Source organism: Dermacentor silvarum, chromosome 1, assembly GCF_013339745.2.
Source record: "Dermacentor silvarum isolate Dsil-2018 chromosome 1, BIME_Dsil_1.4, whole genome shotgun sequence".
Taxonomy (NCBI): Eukaryota; Metazoa; Arthropoda; class Arachnida; order Ixodida; family Ixodidae; genus Dermacentor; species Dermacentor silvarum.
The window spans coordinates 111311561-111328030 of record NC_051154.1 but is presented as its reverse complement, the minus strand read 5'-3'; the positions used below and the strand labels follow the sequence as shown (position 1 = coordinate 111328030).

The following is a 16470-nucleotide window of genomic DNA, read 5'->3' as shown; positions in this document are numbered from 1 at the left end:
GTTGTTTATGCTGGCTGAGACGCGGAAATAGTAGACCACCGGTTGTTTACTGCTGTAACGAGTGGGGAGAGCGGTGCGCGCGGCCGGCCGAGGGAGAAACGCGGTCAAAACTTCCGGCCTGCATCGGAGCGGCCGGTCTCAATAACGGCCGCCGCCGTCGCCGCTCACTTTCACCGCTCGCGCGCGCCGACACAGAAACACGAAAGAAGGAACGGAGCGCGTTTCCTCCGCCATGACCTACAACAACGCGCGTGACGCAACCCGACGCCGGGCAGAAAATAAGTTCCCCCTGGCAGTGGCGGCCGACAGTGAACGCGAGGGGGCCCCACGCGAAGGAAAAGCAAAAAGCGGCCGCCCATTGGAGCCCGGTTACGTAGCGTCTGACGTAACTTCTGCCCGCGCGACCCCCCTTCTTTCCGGCGGCACAACTTTCGCTCGGGCGGCTGTTTCTCTGCCGCCGGTGTGCCGGGGACGACGCGAAGAGCTCTACGACGCCGATCACGCGCCGTCGAGCCGACCTCGAAGACAGGCATACTCGCTGCCATGTGGCCGCCCGGGTTGCCGCTGCGGCCCAGCTGCTCGTAGCAGGCGCAGCACTTCTCCGTAGTCATGAGTGTGGAGACCCAGGCGCTGCCACCGCTCGGCCGCCATGCAGCTGTGGATACATCCGCCCACAAGGTAACGTCACCGCACCCCGTTTCGCGCATCCCAATAGCAGCGGTGCGATATGCCCCCCTCGGTCAGGGCGCCTTTTGGTCCGGATGTCTGCCGACGTCCAAAGGTGGCGTCGGCATGCACGCCGCACAAGAGGCGTCAGCATGCGCGCGGCGCGATTGAAGAACGCACACGTTCATGCTCACGCTTTCTACTGCTGCACTGCCTCGGAGCGATTACGTTTCTTCATAACTACTTCGTACTACCGAGTATAGTGAATTGCGCTACTAACTAGCGCTCACCGGTTTAGTTTATACGGGGTGATCATTTTTAAATTTTATGGAATTTTTAAATATCGCCTGTTGCAGATAAACGTTATTCTATAGTCCTTGAGCACGATTGTTCAGAGAGGCGGACATTGTACGAAAAACCGAAAAAACGATATTCAAATAGTTAAAAGAATACTAATTAACTTCCTACTTAGTTACGTTACGGCTCATACTGCAATTTACAAATTGCAGCCGGTGAGCTTGTCAGACGTATCCAGTTAGAATGAATTTCCAGAATGACACCAGTTGGAGATATTAAACTCGCCTAAAAATGCACTGTTGGTCCACTTACTTTTTTAACAAAACGCTATTTTGTGCATTGAACCACAAAAGTACCTGGGGCGCCTATGTATTTCATCCCCCACTTTGGGAAATAATATCTCGAAACTGGTGTCATCCTCAAAATTCATTTCAAGTGGATGCCTCTTGAAAGCTCACCGGCTGCAATTCGTAAATTGCAATATGTGCCGTAAAGTAATCAATTAAGTTAATTAGTCAATTTTTGTTAATTGATTTGAATACGTGTTTTGATTTCTCGTGTTAGTAATTAATGTCGGCGCCTCTTCGAATAATACAGCTCAACGACAATAATTATGCCATCTGCTATAGGCAATTTTTAAAAAAATTGCGTAAAACTTAAAAATGCTCACCCTGTATGCAAGAAACCTCCTGTCAGAACATAACGAGGCTGCGACAAGGCGACAGATAAGGTACGAAAGCGTCTTACACACACACACACACATGACAAGGTTTTGCTTGACCCACATTTATGCGCTGAAGAGATAATTCACTGACATGTAGATATGCGCGCCTTTCCAAGTGAGCACATTTTTATTTTGCTTGCAACACATAAACGCGCGCGAACACAAGCAGAGAATCATCTTTGAAATGTTCAGCAAAGGAGCACAGCTACATCAGAGAAGCACACGCGGAGCGGAATAGAAGAGAAGCACAGAGCCTTTGTCCTGTGCGTTTCCCTGCTTTTGTCTTAATCCCCTTTTCCGCTGTAAGCAACATGAATCCCAACTAATTCGCCCAGCTGTCCACCTTGCTAAAAAAGCGAATGTGTGGTTCGATTCCGGTCACTTCACATACATTGTACATGCGTGGTCAATCTGGGCGCGAGAACGCGAGTCATGACAGTAAATACTAAAGACTACAAAAGAAAGTGAGACAACGGAAATGCTAGAAAACGAAAGAAAAGGAAAAGGCAAGTGTTCAATCTGGGGTATATAGGACCTAAAGGCGCATCTTCCTGTGCATTTCAACTTGTTGACAAGGCATTGCTTACTCTCGGCCCGGAACCAGCTTTACGAACTTCTTTTAGATATATATCCTCAATATCTTTACAGCTCGTTTTCTTCAACGCTATTGAACAGCTGTATCGTTTGATTGGAGCAAAATGCAGCCATTATAGCTAATTGGGATGCCTGCCTCGCGCTCGAGCAAGTTCTTTAAAAGTGCGACATGGAAAGCCTTGAATCGGGTCATCCACTTCACCGACGGCGGACTTGCCTAATAACGCCAGAGAAGAGCAAGAGAGATTGTTGAAAACCTGTTACATATATCCAGTCAGGTGTGTTTCGGTGAAAAATAAAATTGCCCATTCATCAGAGCGAAGGGATTCGTTTTCAGTCCTCACTTTTTTCGGTGATATTGGCTTCCGGGCGAAACACCTAGACAGCATAACGCGTCCTGTCATCGCATCTTCAGTCGTTCAATCATTTCTCGAAGCTCTCTTCTGAGCGAATAACTTCTCGTTTCCTTCTTTTCGCGCCGGCGTGGCCTTTTTTCCACTTTTATGGAAATGCTCCGTGGATCGTGTTCACTTAAACGTCGCAACAAACGTCCCCCCGCCTTATTCCACTCCCCTTTTTCCTTTTGCTTTTACGCCTGGTAGATTAGCAGATTTGCATTTACATTGGAAGGCTGATTTCTGGCCATTATCTGTAGATTGATTTTTTTTTTTTTTTTTGCTGATAGCGGCTGGGTCAATGATGCCCTAGGAAATTCTCCGCATTTACAGCGTAGACACATTTAGAGTGCCGCATGTGCGCATATATAATGCGGTTCCGGCGAAATTTTTGTCCTGATTAATGCAAGAGTCGATAACAACGTACAATCGCTAAGTCTTAAAAAATAAAGGTCAAGAAAATAAAGCATCTAAATTTAAGACAGTGGCGTGACTGTGAATCTTGAAGTTATGCAAAACGCCAGTCGCGACGTATTCGCTTTGTTCGAGCTTATTGTTTTATACGCTGCAGTTTCATTTGTATTTGTTTTCTTAGCTCTTCTTTTTAAGTGAGAGTGTGCTTTACTTGCAATGTTGACGACGGCTTGGAAAACGAAAAAGTTTATACATATACATGTGTCGAGTAATCAGGGCGTGGGCGTTTGCTTTGTGTTATATATAATAATTAGTGTGTGTGTGTGTGTGTGTGTGTGTGTGTGTGTGTGTGTGTGTGTGTGTGTGTGTGTGTGTGTGTGTGTGTGTGTGTGTGTGTGTGTGTGTGTGTGTGTGTGTGTGTGTGTGTGTGTGTGTGTGTGTGTGTGTGTGTGTGTGTGTTTGGGGGTGTGTGAGGGGAGAGACAGGCAGAGAGGCATAAAGCAACGACGATCGTGGTACAGTCTTTGCCAAAAGAAACTAAGGCACTGCGCACATAACCACGGCTGACTCCGTGACGCATAGTCGGCCTGCGGTTGCATCCGCATCGCTCGAAAGCTCTGCAGAAGGAGGCCAACTCTGGTTTTTACTGCCAGAACTCTCCAGTACCAGGAGTCCTACACGTGGGGCACGACGCAGCCAGTACTCAGTACCACTTGTATCGTGCTTTTTTTTTTTTTTTGGGGGGGGGGGGGGGGGGGGGGGGTGGGATTAAGGCTGTATACGATTATGGTATCACATTTGTGCAATGTAATTATACACGGAGAAATATGTACTGTTTCTCTGGACACTATTACACGGGCTTGAGTTATATGTCAGCTGCTGTAATATGGATGATATTCCATTGCATGTATATACAGAAAAAAAAAGAAAGAAAACATAACCGATGTCAGGCGTGCATGCCGTATAAGCCATACCGACTCAAATAACAGTTGATTATACACAAGAGCGCTGATTTATATATAGGAGTAAGGTCCTCCTGGTTATCCTGATAGGTGCAATAACAACTGGAGTGATGAGTGATGCAGAGCAATGCGACACAGCAGCGTGCTTTCTCAGCTGGCACAAAGCGATAATAGGATCACACGACTCCCAAAATGGCCTCTCGGCAACTGCTCGCTAACCGTGACATTTCATTGTGCCTACCGAGATGAAAGAAGTAACATGAAAGGAACAATACTATGGAGCAACTACCGCGGCAAATGCAGCGAAATTGCGCTCTGAAAGCGAAGTGCGCGCGCCGTCGAAATAGTAGCGTGCACCGCTTATTCACATATATTGAAGGCCAAGACACGCCGTCGTAAAAAATACATAAATAAAGAAAAATCAGGGCGATATTGCTCGGATGTGTTTGGTTTCTAACCTTTGCTCGACGTATATCGAATGAACCGCAGTATTGTGACAGTCACTTACTGCGCGTGGTATCACAAATGCATATAATACGCATCGGCATCTCCGTGCACAAATACTATCTAAGCACACTATTTACTAGTCTCTTCTAACTGCTATAAACCAGAAGGCTACAAACTCTGTCCACGTGATTGCAGTTTGCGCCGATAATTAATCACCTCGAATAGCCATTCATGCCACAAAGTAGGTGAATGCCCCCAAAATGTCGCTTAGTTGCGTTATCGTGCGCATCAGAGCTTGCGTTCCCAGAAATAAATTGGGTATCTGCTGGACTTAGAGTCCACTGACGGAGCGCTTCGCCTGACATGAATGTTAATTTCCGCCATGCCATTTTATTTTTCTCGGGCTTTCCTCTTACTGACCCCCGTTTTCTATTCTCCGCAATATCCTATTTCATCGAATGCGCTTTCTGGCAAGATATCGGCGGCACTGTTCCTATCGTGCATGCTGACAGTCAAGAACAAAGTTTCACATAACACGGACAAACGCAGAATTTATTTATAAGATTAATATTTGTGTTCTGTTTTACTTTTAGGCACTGTAACCGTTGATTCAGGCATTCAAAATGTGTAACGAAGCAGTCCACAAGGAAGTACTGACGCTAGAACTGTTCGTAAGAACATGCTGTATCGAACAGGGGCCGATATCACAGTGCTCTTCGTTCGTAAGTGCTCTTTACCATTGGTACACCGCCTTCGGTAATATTATTTCGAGCATCAGAATTGGCTGACATTTTTTTTTTTTTACGAACAATTCTGGCGTAAGACGTTTGTGTGAATTCGGGCCCTGGTTATTAACGGCCTGCCAATAACGAACAGCTCTTACGGTCAAAAATTGTGAATTCGACGCGTGTTCTTTCCATCCTTCAATGAATTAGTCACCAATGTGCGCTCATTCATTGGTGACCTGAATTGACCTGTAATGTGTATCTTGTTTTTTTTTTTTTTTTTTTTTTTTTTCTACGACGCGTGCAGTCTTGGCAGCGCCTCCAATCTTCGTTATTCCTACGGGTCTAAATGTTCAGGATATGCTTGCGGTTACACTGGTAGGAAACTGTGGCATCTGCATGAGCCCGCCGTTTCTGGCCAGCTTGCACATGAGTCGATACAAGTTAGTGCAAGGCTTCTCAGATCTGTCAAATTGGGCATATCACGCAGCGACGAATTTTTATACTAAAATCGCCGTTGAATCGCAAATTATGGTATAATAAGGTTCGTGTCCCTGCTATACGAGACCCATATGCGTGGAACGTTAGAAATCTAATCTTGGGTTTGTGTGAGTGTCAGTAAATGTGATCCTTGCCTCCCCCCCCCCCCCCCTTTTTTTTTTGTTCTTTGCTGACATCATAAAAAGAAGATGCTGGCGATTGCATACGGCGCTGGCTACTCCTTGTCTCTGAAGATAGAGAAAGAAAGGAGAGAAAAGGCAGGGAAGTTAACTAGACGAGCGTCCTGTTTGCTACCCTACGCTGGGGGAAGGGAAATGTGGAATAGAAAGAGGAAAATATGGAGAGAGTGAACACAGCTTGCACGTGGGAGGATGCACAGGAGGACTGTAAACGGCCACACAGGCCGTTGCACATCAAAAACTGCACTAGTGCGCCTATAGCTTTTTGCGCCAGTGACTGATGTGGCCACGGTCCGAGTAACTTTGACCCGAAAATGGCCTCGAGTCCAGCCGTTTAAGTTGTCCTGAGAGAGAGGCGTTGGACGTCGAAGCGAGGACAGGTAGACAACAGGAAGTTTTACCACATCTGGGGCGCTATAATGTAAAGCTATTCCCAAAGTGTTTTTATTCCAATCTCCTGACGTCAAACTTACGTAACCACTGACGCAATCATCGGGCGGTGACCCGCAGCGTTGTCTGAACAACCCGATCAAACACTCTCCTCGTTTATAGGAGGTCACCTTTGTTCGCTTCCAAAACGAATAACATTGCCTGCTGTATTGGTGAAGCAGCGCACTGACAAGGACAAAGTGCAGAGACCCAAGAATACACGACACTCGCTACTCTCTCCACTTTGTCCTTGTCAGTGCGCTGCTTCTCCAATACGGTATGACGATTAATCACCAACTCGCCCAACTTTCCACATTACTGAACATTGCCTGCATTGAGAGGTGTTTGTTATCTAATTGGCTGACAAGAGGCGAGGAGCACGCTCTAGTGGAGAGGGTTTCGATGGGACCGAGCCCAGCACAGTGAAAATAGATAACCGCATGAAGAGGGTGGTACCGGCTTCTCCGATTGGTCCGCTTCGCCTTACTTAGCTTGCGGTGGCTGGTCACAAATCGCGACGGCGTGCAACGGATAAGAATACCGCTAAAACGGATCCTCAGTAAGGAAGAGTTGGCAGAGCGATGTCGTATATGCACCGAAAGGGCTCGATAACGTTTTAATGCCACACCACACAAAAATGTTTATCATGCACAAATAAATACATGCTCACCGGCAGGTGCGAGTAGCGAGGGCCTGGTCGATCGGCGGCAGGGGGGTAGCCGGGTGTAGGGGGGGGGGGGGGGGCTGATGGGGCTTCAGCCCCCCCCGCGAAATTTTTTCGTGCCGGCATGCACCGCCGACCAAAACTACCACCGACGTCAGGAATCATTATGGATTCTGTCTACAATGTCTTTTTCACGCTCGAAAAGACATTTCGGCACGAACATTGCGAACTCGGGCTGGATTTCGTGGCAACGCCCTTGCACCTGGAGTCACGTAACGCAGGAGCCCCGTTCGAGCACAAACTTTCAAGGGCTTTTCCATAGCGAGCGGGCGCGTTGCGGCATCTTGCAGCGGCTGCGGAACTTGCATGGATTTCAGTTACGAAACTTTATGGGTATAAAGTTCTCATAAACTTTTGACGCGAAAGGTGCACTGACATTTCGAAAGGCGTGCTTTAAAAGATTTTCAATTCTGGAACTTTATGGGGTTAATGCTCTTATAAACTTGGGCCAACATGCGTGCACTGGAGCCCTCGTGTGCAAGCCGTTCCAGAAATGAAGCACGCGCTCGCAATCTTCCACCACACACGAAAATACTAAATATAACCGTTACTGTGAGCTAGCAGCTGATAATTTTTTCCAAACATTTTCAGGAAGCGTGCCCAATGTGATCGATCAATTAGACCAGGGCAGGCAAAGTAAAATATGAGAAAACAAAAGAAAGTAAATGACCTATTATTGTGGAAAATCTTTTTGCGGGCGACAAGGTATGGCTCTCCGTGGCCACAGGGCAGTGGCCCTGTGGATTTAAGTATAGCCCCCGCTGAAAATACAGGTATTTTCAGAGCGCTTCTTCGCATGCGAGCTGATTGTGGAGATACATATCTGAAGAACCATTTGGAAAGTTGCCCCAGTAATGCCTCGTATTTAATTAAGCCCAGATGCGCAAAACCGAATCAGAAAAATTTGTGGTGAAATTATCAAAGAAAGCCTAGTTGGAAAAGCAGGCTACTTCTCCATACTTCCTGACGAAACGACGGACATCGCTGGAATCGAACAGCCTACTGTTTGTGCAAGGTACCTAAACAACGATGCCAACGACATCGAGGGAGTGTTTTAGGTTTTAGCATCGGAATAGAGGCTCTCTCTCATTGCGACTGCATGTTCTATATAAATGTGTACAAACTGCTGCAGATTCTAGTCACCCTTCCAGTGACCACTGCCAGCGCAGAGAGAATATTTTTTAACAAGAGTTTACAAAAAAACCTACTTGCGCTCTATAATGTCTGTGGAACGCATGGTTAGGCTGGCGCTTCTATACACCCACAGAGACGTCGGCATCAACGTGTCCGAAGTCATTGACCGCTTCGCACAACTTCCCCGCTGAGAGAAGTTTGGCCTTTAGATAGCGCAGCAGAAAAATCAATGCAAGTAAAAAGCTCTGTTCCTTCAGATCCATAAGCTCGTAGTTATGAAAACGTATGACTGTTTGTTAGCTTTTAAAACCGCAGAAATTTTAGCCGATTATTCTAGCAGTTAGCATCATGATCAAAATTATCATGCGAATACGAAAATTACGAGGACATCAACAACCAATTTTGACCGATCTTGCTCATTGAAAGCCCGGACCACGTGGCGTTTGCCAAAAACACACTCGGATATTGGGTAGTTCAACTTGTGGCATCATCTGTGGCTTTCGTTTGCCCTTTTCTGTCCTTTTTACCTACCTGCTTTTATTTCTTTTTTGAAACGAAGCAATACCCTCCTTTAATTTTGGGTGCAGAATAATTGTTGCCGCTCTGTAGGCAGTTAAAAAACACATTTCCTACTGATTTCTGCATTATTCTTCTTTATTCTACCCATGTGGCGCTGTCGCGACCGCCGCATGGCGCGAGTACATATCACGATTTCTGCGATCATAGTTTTTTTCTTTGCCTAGATCATGTCTTTCTGTGCGCAAAGTTTACTATCTGTGACTGCGCAACATGTTTATTTGTCTTGTTTGGCGCATTATATACAGTGACGTTTGCTTAAATACGTAGATTTATTGGACACTTAGACGTATATTTAAATATCTTGTTGCGAGGTTTTGTGTATACGAGCAGCGAACTTTGTTTCCAGCGACTCATTTTGCCCTTTAGCGAGTTGTATCTGGCATTTGTATATTCCATTCTATCTTCGCATTTCTAATGTATATTTTGCAGAACTCCAGCTTTTTAATGTACTCACTGTTGCGACTATAATTTCGGTTCAATTACTCACAATACACGACCGGTAACTGCTGCTCCTGCGCAATCCATTGCAACTAAGGAGCGTCATTGAAGTTTTTTCCTGTCCGTTGCATATGTGCAAAATTGTAAACAAGGTTCTTGAATGACAAAGATTCATCAAAATATTTGTCCTCAACTTTTTCATTTCAAGGCCTTTACGTTTTTCATATCAGCTGCATGCACTGCCTTGCTGGTTTCGAACTTATATAGTTGTAAAGTTCGTGTGATATTTTCTTTACTTAATAAATAGACAAGAAAAAAAAACGCGACAGCATTGGTATCAGTTATTTCTGCCACATTTTTTTGGACATACGAATATATACTTTTATGAGGAAATACATATTTTACTTGACAGTGCGTAGCGTTCAATAATTCGTTTGCAGCATCTAATATGCAATGGCATTGGCAATGCAGTTATTATTCATGTATTTGATCCCTCGACAAATTCTATAAGGAGGAGGCCGTGCTGCAACCTGAGCCCTCCCCCCCCGAACAAAATATCTGGCTACTACGGCGGGCAGCCATCTTCTATTCCTTTCGGAACGGGACAGTCTCTGGCTATTCAGAAAAATTTACAGTTTTGTTCGGCATATTAATGCATTTTTTTTTCGCGTACACTTCACTTTGACGTGGTGAGTTTTCGCGGATTGGTGAGGTCGCGTGACAGACAGTCGAAGTGGGCGCAGCCCGAAAACATTGGACCAATAGCAGAGTGCTAATGGTGAAAAGGCGTCGAATCAGGAATAATTATTTTGTTTTGTGCGGTTTAATCATGCGTAATCAGTGTGTACCGTTATATCAGATGGGGAGCTATCGCGGTTTTTGTGACGTCGCGTGACAGACAGGCGAAGTTGGGAGTGGCCCGAAAATGTTTTGACCGATCGTGGTGGGCTGATTGCAGAATTGGAATAGAAAAGTTTGGAATAGCATTGCGTTATAGCGCCCCTGGTGCTATGCACTCTTATACATCTCTCACACTCTTGTACGGTAGAGGTCACATATACATAAGGCATACTGTACGTTTATAACGTACACATATAACATGCAGTATATGTATATAACAAACATGTTATAACAGATAGGCACGCAACACGCAGTCTACTACGTAACAGTCTAAACAACCAAAACAGTACTGAGAAATTATCAAAACAACAGTGCGAACAAAACCGCCCTACCCTTAACGATTCAAATAATCGCCGTTTTCCAAGTGTAAATGTCGCCGTTTAGCGAATTTTCTTTCACTCGAGTTGCGCGTGAAGAAGTCGAGGCGGAATGACCTTTATGGTAGATACCAGGCGCATAAAGCACAGAGTGACAGCAGAAGCACTCCATATGAGCAAGTCCTTTCTTTAAAAAAAAATAATAAAGAGATCCGTATGGCTTATGTACATCTTCAAAAAGCATCCAACTATGCCACTGTCATTAAGTTTTTTTCTTCAAAGGTAATAAACATTCAGTCTAAAGAATTTCCTGGGCCGTGGCCAACAAATGCCACGCAAAAGTGCCTCCCACTTACAGGTGAGCATACTATCAGATTGGCTTGAAGGTCTCTAGACTAGCGGTGCAAGAAATAAAATGCTCCTCGTGAAGTTGAGCAAACTATCATCGCGACGTCGTTATGCGTTCGATTCGGCGTGATATCATATCGCTATTGCGCGCAGCATGCACTAGTGGCCCAGAAAGCTGGATCCTGCACAAAAGAAATCCAGTGCGAGTGTGTGTGTGCCGCGTGCGTGTGTGTGCGCGTGTATGCAGTGCGTGTGTGTGTCCGTGTGTGTGTGTGTGTGCCAACAATGCGGAATAAATGCTGTATTCTCTGTTCTACCTGCCTTTTGCGAATGCGATTCCGGTTAAACAGAACGCCAATGAAGCAGTTCCAGTGAATGCGCCGTTCGCACAGGCAAGGCGCATTTCTTCCGATTTGACGCCGGTGTTTACATCTCATACATCCCAAATATAGTGCACCTGCAGCACAATGCTTGAAGTAAATTTGGTGAGTGATTAGGGCTGTTTTTTACCAAGTTATTGAGATAAACTTCATGCAGGTGCTGTATCTTGGTGGAGCCGTTGAGGCTCACAAAATGCTGCGAGAATGCATGACAAACGCCTTAGGTCACTCTGCGCATAAGTTCAGCTTCATTCTTATGATGTTGGAGTATGTTCTCTTCACTGTCCTATCCCATCAATCATCTGCATGGTTCAGCTCATCGTATAGAGAATAAATGTGACTTGCGTCGCACTATGCTTGGACGTCAACACACGAAGCAGTCGTCCATGGCGAGACAAAATATAACTGACACATAAGCGGCGGGACTGAACGGGATTAGGGGATGTTCATGAAAAGGAAACACGACGACATTGATGCGGAGGTTTCCTATCTGTGAAAACCTCGTTTAGCTCAAGCGTGTCTTCGCGTAGCAGTCGAGGCCTTCGCGGATAGCGCAGTTGGGCAGGGGAAACAAAACGTGGTGATTAGGCCAAATCATGCAAGGCTGGAAGACCTTCGGTCCCATCTTTTTCTTTCTACTAATAACGGTAATTGTTGCGTTCAATGGAAATCATTTTGGTCACCGTCGCATATCGCGAGGCCACATCAGTGGGCCGCAGCGGGGCATTAAGGTGCGGATGCTCGCACATCTCAAACCCGTTCGCGGTACTTTGCTGACTTTCACGGGTTTGGGACGCACGGCGCTGCCTTGTGGCTATGAAGAGCCGGCGTTTTTAAATCGATTAAGGAGAAGGCGACCATGCAGGATCAACGACGTCTGAGACCGGAAATATTCAAATAATCGCCGTTTTCCAAGTGGAAATGTCGCCGTTTAGCGAATTTTCTTTCACCCGAGTTGCGCGTGAGGAAGCGAGGCGGAAATGACCTTTGTGGTAAATGCCAGGTGCGTAAAAGGACCTTTACTTCCGCAGTAAAACAGGGCTTGACGTGGCAAGGGAGGAGACGAGGGGGAGAGGCGTCTTATTGTGCACCGCCGCCAGGAATGGGTCTGCAGGCGTGCACATCCAGAGACGACGCACGAGGAAGGGTCGTCTGCAGGCTGGTTGATCCACGAGACAAAGAGCAGGAAAGGCGGCCGGCAACAAACCTCCTTGCTGGCAACCGACTTTCAAGGCGAGGACACCCAGTGCGACTGGCTGTCGTGGTACGTTCGTCCACACATTGAACACCGGCGGAACAGAGACGCCACACAGTGTAGCTGTCTGTCTGTAGATTTGAGACATACCAAATGGGAGGGGGGGGGGGGGGGTGTTGCTTCCATCTGCTACACCGCAAGATATGCGAGAAAAGAGAAAAGAGAGTGCCTGGGCTATGGCAGAGGGGCTCTGAACGCAGCAAAAAAAAAAAAAAAAAAAAAAAACATGACTGCGAAGAAAAGTAACGGAGAACAGGGGAAAGAATATTCTTATGGCTTATAAGAATTTTCTGCACGAAGTTGACAGTTCACAAGAAAAGATTTCATTGAAAATTTTTTACCGTATTATATATATATATATATATATATATATATATATATATATATATCGTGTTAGTTCCTCCGTCGTTCGGATGTATTTCAATGCTGCCGTACCTGCCTGTACCTGCCTACCTGTATTAGCTGCCGTACCTAGAAATTCTAGGTGACTAGTGGCTGGGTTTTCTTGGAGGGCAAACCGTGCAACCGGATGTCGGTGCTCCCACTTTCTATACCTACGTTCTCTTTCTTAAAACACCACACCCGACGGTCCTACAAGCGCCTGGCCAGCTGGGAGGAGTGAACCGCTTTCCGGACAAACAGTACAGATGTCGACGGCTCCCGCTGCGTGGCTCGTGCTTAGGCCAGTAGGCCAAAATCCGACATGCCTGAGCACAACAAGTAGGCCCGATTCAAAGCCTTAGAGTTCCTTTCGAATAAGTGGAAACCTTCTTCTTCTGCTATTTGCTCGAGAAGCAGTGAAGTGTTGCTGTTGCCCGCCGCCGTGGCGCAGCTGCTATGGCCTTCTGCACCTGAGCACGGAGTTGCGCGTTTAATTGGCCGCCGCCTCTCGAGAAATGCTGGCGTGCTGAGGTTACACAATGGAGGAAAGAAATAAAATGATTGAAAAAATTGTCGTCAACTAGCTTCGATCTTTCTACTACGACGTTTCTCATAAGCTAAGGCGTAGCTATAAGACGTTAAAGCTTAATGAAACTCAATAAGATGTAGTTACGCTTGGGGACACATTACCATTCGTTCGCGCGTGCGTGTGTGTCACTTCATTTTTAGCCCCTCATCTAGATGCAAAGCTTGCGGTCGAGCAAACATCTCCACTTTCCATTACCGGCATCTCTGTCTCGCTGTAGGACGTTAAAACTTAATCACTCACTCGAAGTTCTGCTTTCACAGCGAACCAAGACTGCTTGCAAATGATAAAACGGGGTGTCACGCCTGGTGCATCTTCAAATGCCAGGCGTGTGGGGCCACCGCGAGCTGCCGCCGGCCACGGCGCCTCAGGCTGTCAGCCGAGGTCGAATGCGCTTCGGTGACCGTATTCTCGGCGCACACAGTGTGAACGCACCATCACTATTCCGCGGCGGAGGTGCGGGAAAGCAAAAGGAGAGCAGAGGGCGACGTTACGAGGAGCTATTTGAAACGGGTGCGGAAAGCCAGCGGTGCGTGCCGCTTCCGTCGGACGCGCCTCACCCTCGCGGCGGTCGGCGCAAAAATGCGGCTCCCTCCCGGCGCGCTTGGACCGTATACGCGCCTCTAGAAAAGCTTTTGTAGAAACGACTGTGCATGCCACGGCTACGCAACCTACGTGCAGTACACTTACCGGCGTAGTAAGACGTTGTTATCTCAGCAAGAACATGCCACTGCAGTTGCAATTCGTCGTGTCATGCGGTCTAAGTGGAGTGCAAGTCTATAAGCACTTCACAGGCCGAATTAACACAGCTTTTCCTTCGTAAGTATTCTTTTCCACCGGTCGGGCATCTTCGCTAATAATATATCCAGCATAAGGATTTGCTGGAATTTGATCCTACGAAACATTCTAGCGTGAAAGCTGTTTGTGGATACAGGCTCCTGTTTATCGGCTCAGATTCTTTTTGCTATTTGATAAACATTAGCTTTAAAATAATGTCTTGAACAGCTGGCTTTATAATAGTCGAGGGCCGGTACGGCTGCTACAGCGGAATTTGCAAGACCGCCATGTAGCGATCACTACGACTTGGGGCAGCATACAGTCGAAAACAGCGGCTTGTAAAGATCGATGTGCCAGTTTCACAAAGCTGTTCGTTCGTGAGAAATGCCTGTAACTGGCCGGAATAATTCTTATCCAGTTCGCTGTCGCGGTTGAATGGAAGATGTCCTTACGAACAGTTCGCGCGTATAAGAGAGACCTTGCGCATCCGCGCTGGGGACCGAATTCGCGAAGTCTCTAGATGCAGATTCACGAAACAGTTCATATGAAAATAGGAGCCGGTCAATCGTGATATCTTATCGAACAGGGTAGGGAAGGCCCGAGCCGCTTGCGAACAGTTGTTTCGAATAAAAACATTCGTGAGTCCGTCGTCAAGTTTGGGTACGTTGACTTGAACGACTTCTCCGATTGAACGACCCGAGATTAAAGTACACAGGAAATAGGTCGACATCGCTAATCATCCACATTTTCTGCGACGCGAAACGAAAATGGTACCACGGTCCATCTATTATTTGATGATGATGATAAGTGGTTCTTGAGGGAAAGGGAAAGGTTGGCGCTATCTTCTGCAGCCCTTGAGGGAACACGGCTCAGCGCCAATATTATTTGATTCTATATTGAAGGACGGTGTCACTGCACGTGTAACCTCGCTCGCAAATATGTTTTTCAGCTGTGTGGTACAAGTCGGCGCAGTATGTCTCCTCCATCTGCCTTCTATGGTGGGTGTTATTTTATTGTGATAGCAATTATATGGACGGCTCCAAGCACATTTTTGCCGTCGCCGTCGCCGTGAGGTTCCGTATTAAGTCCAACGGCGATAAAATCGTCGCCGCGCGCCGTATGCTGTATGTGCGAGTGAAAGCATGGCGGAGAGCAAACGCGACTTCTTCCGTAGAGCGAAAGGCCGTGGGGAATGGGAGGGAGGGAGGGAGGGGAGGCGACGTTCAGCTGCGCCACCAAATGCTTATCTTGAGACCGGGCGCAAGGGGAACTGGAATCTCGCAGGCGAAAGGAGGAAAGCGGGAAGGCGGCGCGGGAGGGAGGGGGTGCGACTTCTGCTCTGCGAGCAACTGTATACTTGTACATTGCGCGGCGGCGGGCGGTCGCACGCATCGTATCTTGAAAGCCATCTGCAACACGGCTCTTACCTTTGTATGCGCTGTGCTTTCGCCGCTTAGTTTCCGTTGAAGCGATAGACCGCACGAACCTTCGCTCGCGGCTGCTGGTGCGCTTGCTCACGCAGGCGTTTTGACAGCGCTTGTGTGCGGTCATCGAGCGTGATCTATTCATGTTTGCTGCGCGCGCTGACACCAGGCTTGTTAATTCAGTTAGTAAGCGAATGGGTCTCAAGTTTATGCAGCCGATAAAACTACTATCCTTACTCTGTATTTACTAGCTCTCTACTAGTAAATTTGTTATCGCAATTGATGCTTCGCCTTTCGGCCGAAACTGCGACTTTTTTCTCCAGCCTTTAGCGACACTTGACTAACTTCGCTTGCTCCAGCAGGAATTCTATAGAGGGCACAAATTACCGGGCCGCCACCGCGCGCGACTTTTCGCGTAGTAACACCATCGATTCTCGGGAATTTAATCTAAACTTTAAAGAGTGGCGCTACGACCGCACTTGCGACTTCAATCGATCAGACGTCCCGAGCATCGCGCCCGTGGTTTGCCCCTCCGGCGGGAAGCGACTCACCGCGACGAGCGCCGCGGGCTCGGCGCGCGTCCGGCGAAGAGTTTTGATCCGCGTAGGCGGTCTGCGGCTGTGCCGCGGGGCCTCTATTTCGGTCTCGCGGCCTTGGGCCCGCAAAATAGCAGCGCCCAGTTTCGGGCCTGTGCACCGCGCGAGCCTGTTCACTGCGAGGAGTTCGGTCTCATCGTCACCGCGCGCATGCCGCCGCTGACGACGGCGACAGCTCTGCATCTCATCAGGGTGCGCAGCGCGACGTCGCAGAGGCCATCCTTCTTCGAGTGTTGTGTATCACTGCCTGCGACGCACACCGCGGAGCTAACGTAGCACTTTCCAGAGGACGGTCACG

General features: G+C 47.5%; 1 protein-coding gene across 2 annotated transcripts in view; it reads left to right on the top strand.

Annotated features, from left to right (window-relative positions):
- Window positions 1-429: 429 nt before the first annotated feature.
- LOC119435016 (E3 ubiquitin-protein ligase MARCHF8) overlaps window positions 430-16470 on the top strand; it is a 212606-nt gene continuing 196565 nt past the window's right edge. For both annotated transcript variants that reach the window (XM_049672577.1, XM_049672563.1), the window contains exon 1: window positions 430-678. In XM_049672577.1, coding sequence (XP_049528534.1) covers window positions 610-678 — 69 coding nt within the window. In that variant the 5' untranslated portion in view covers window positions 430-609. The remainder of the gene's footprint in view (window positions 679-16470) is intronic.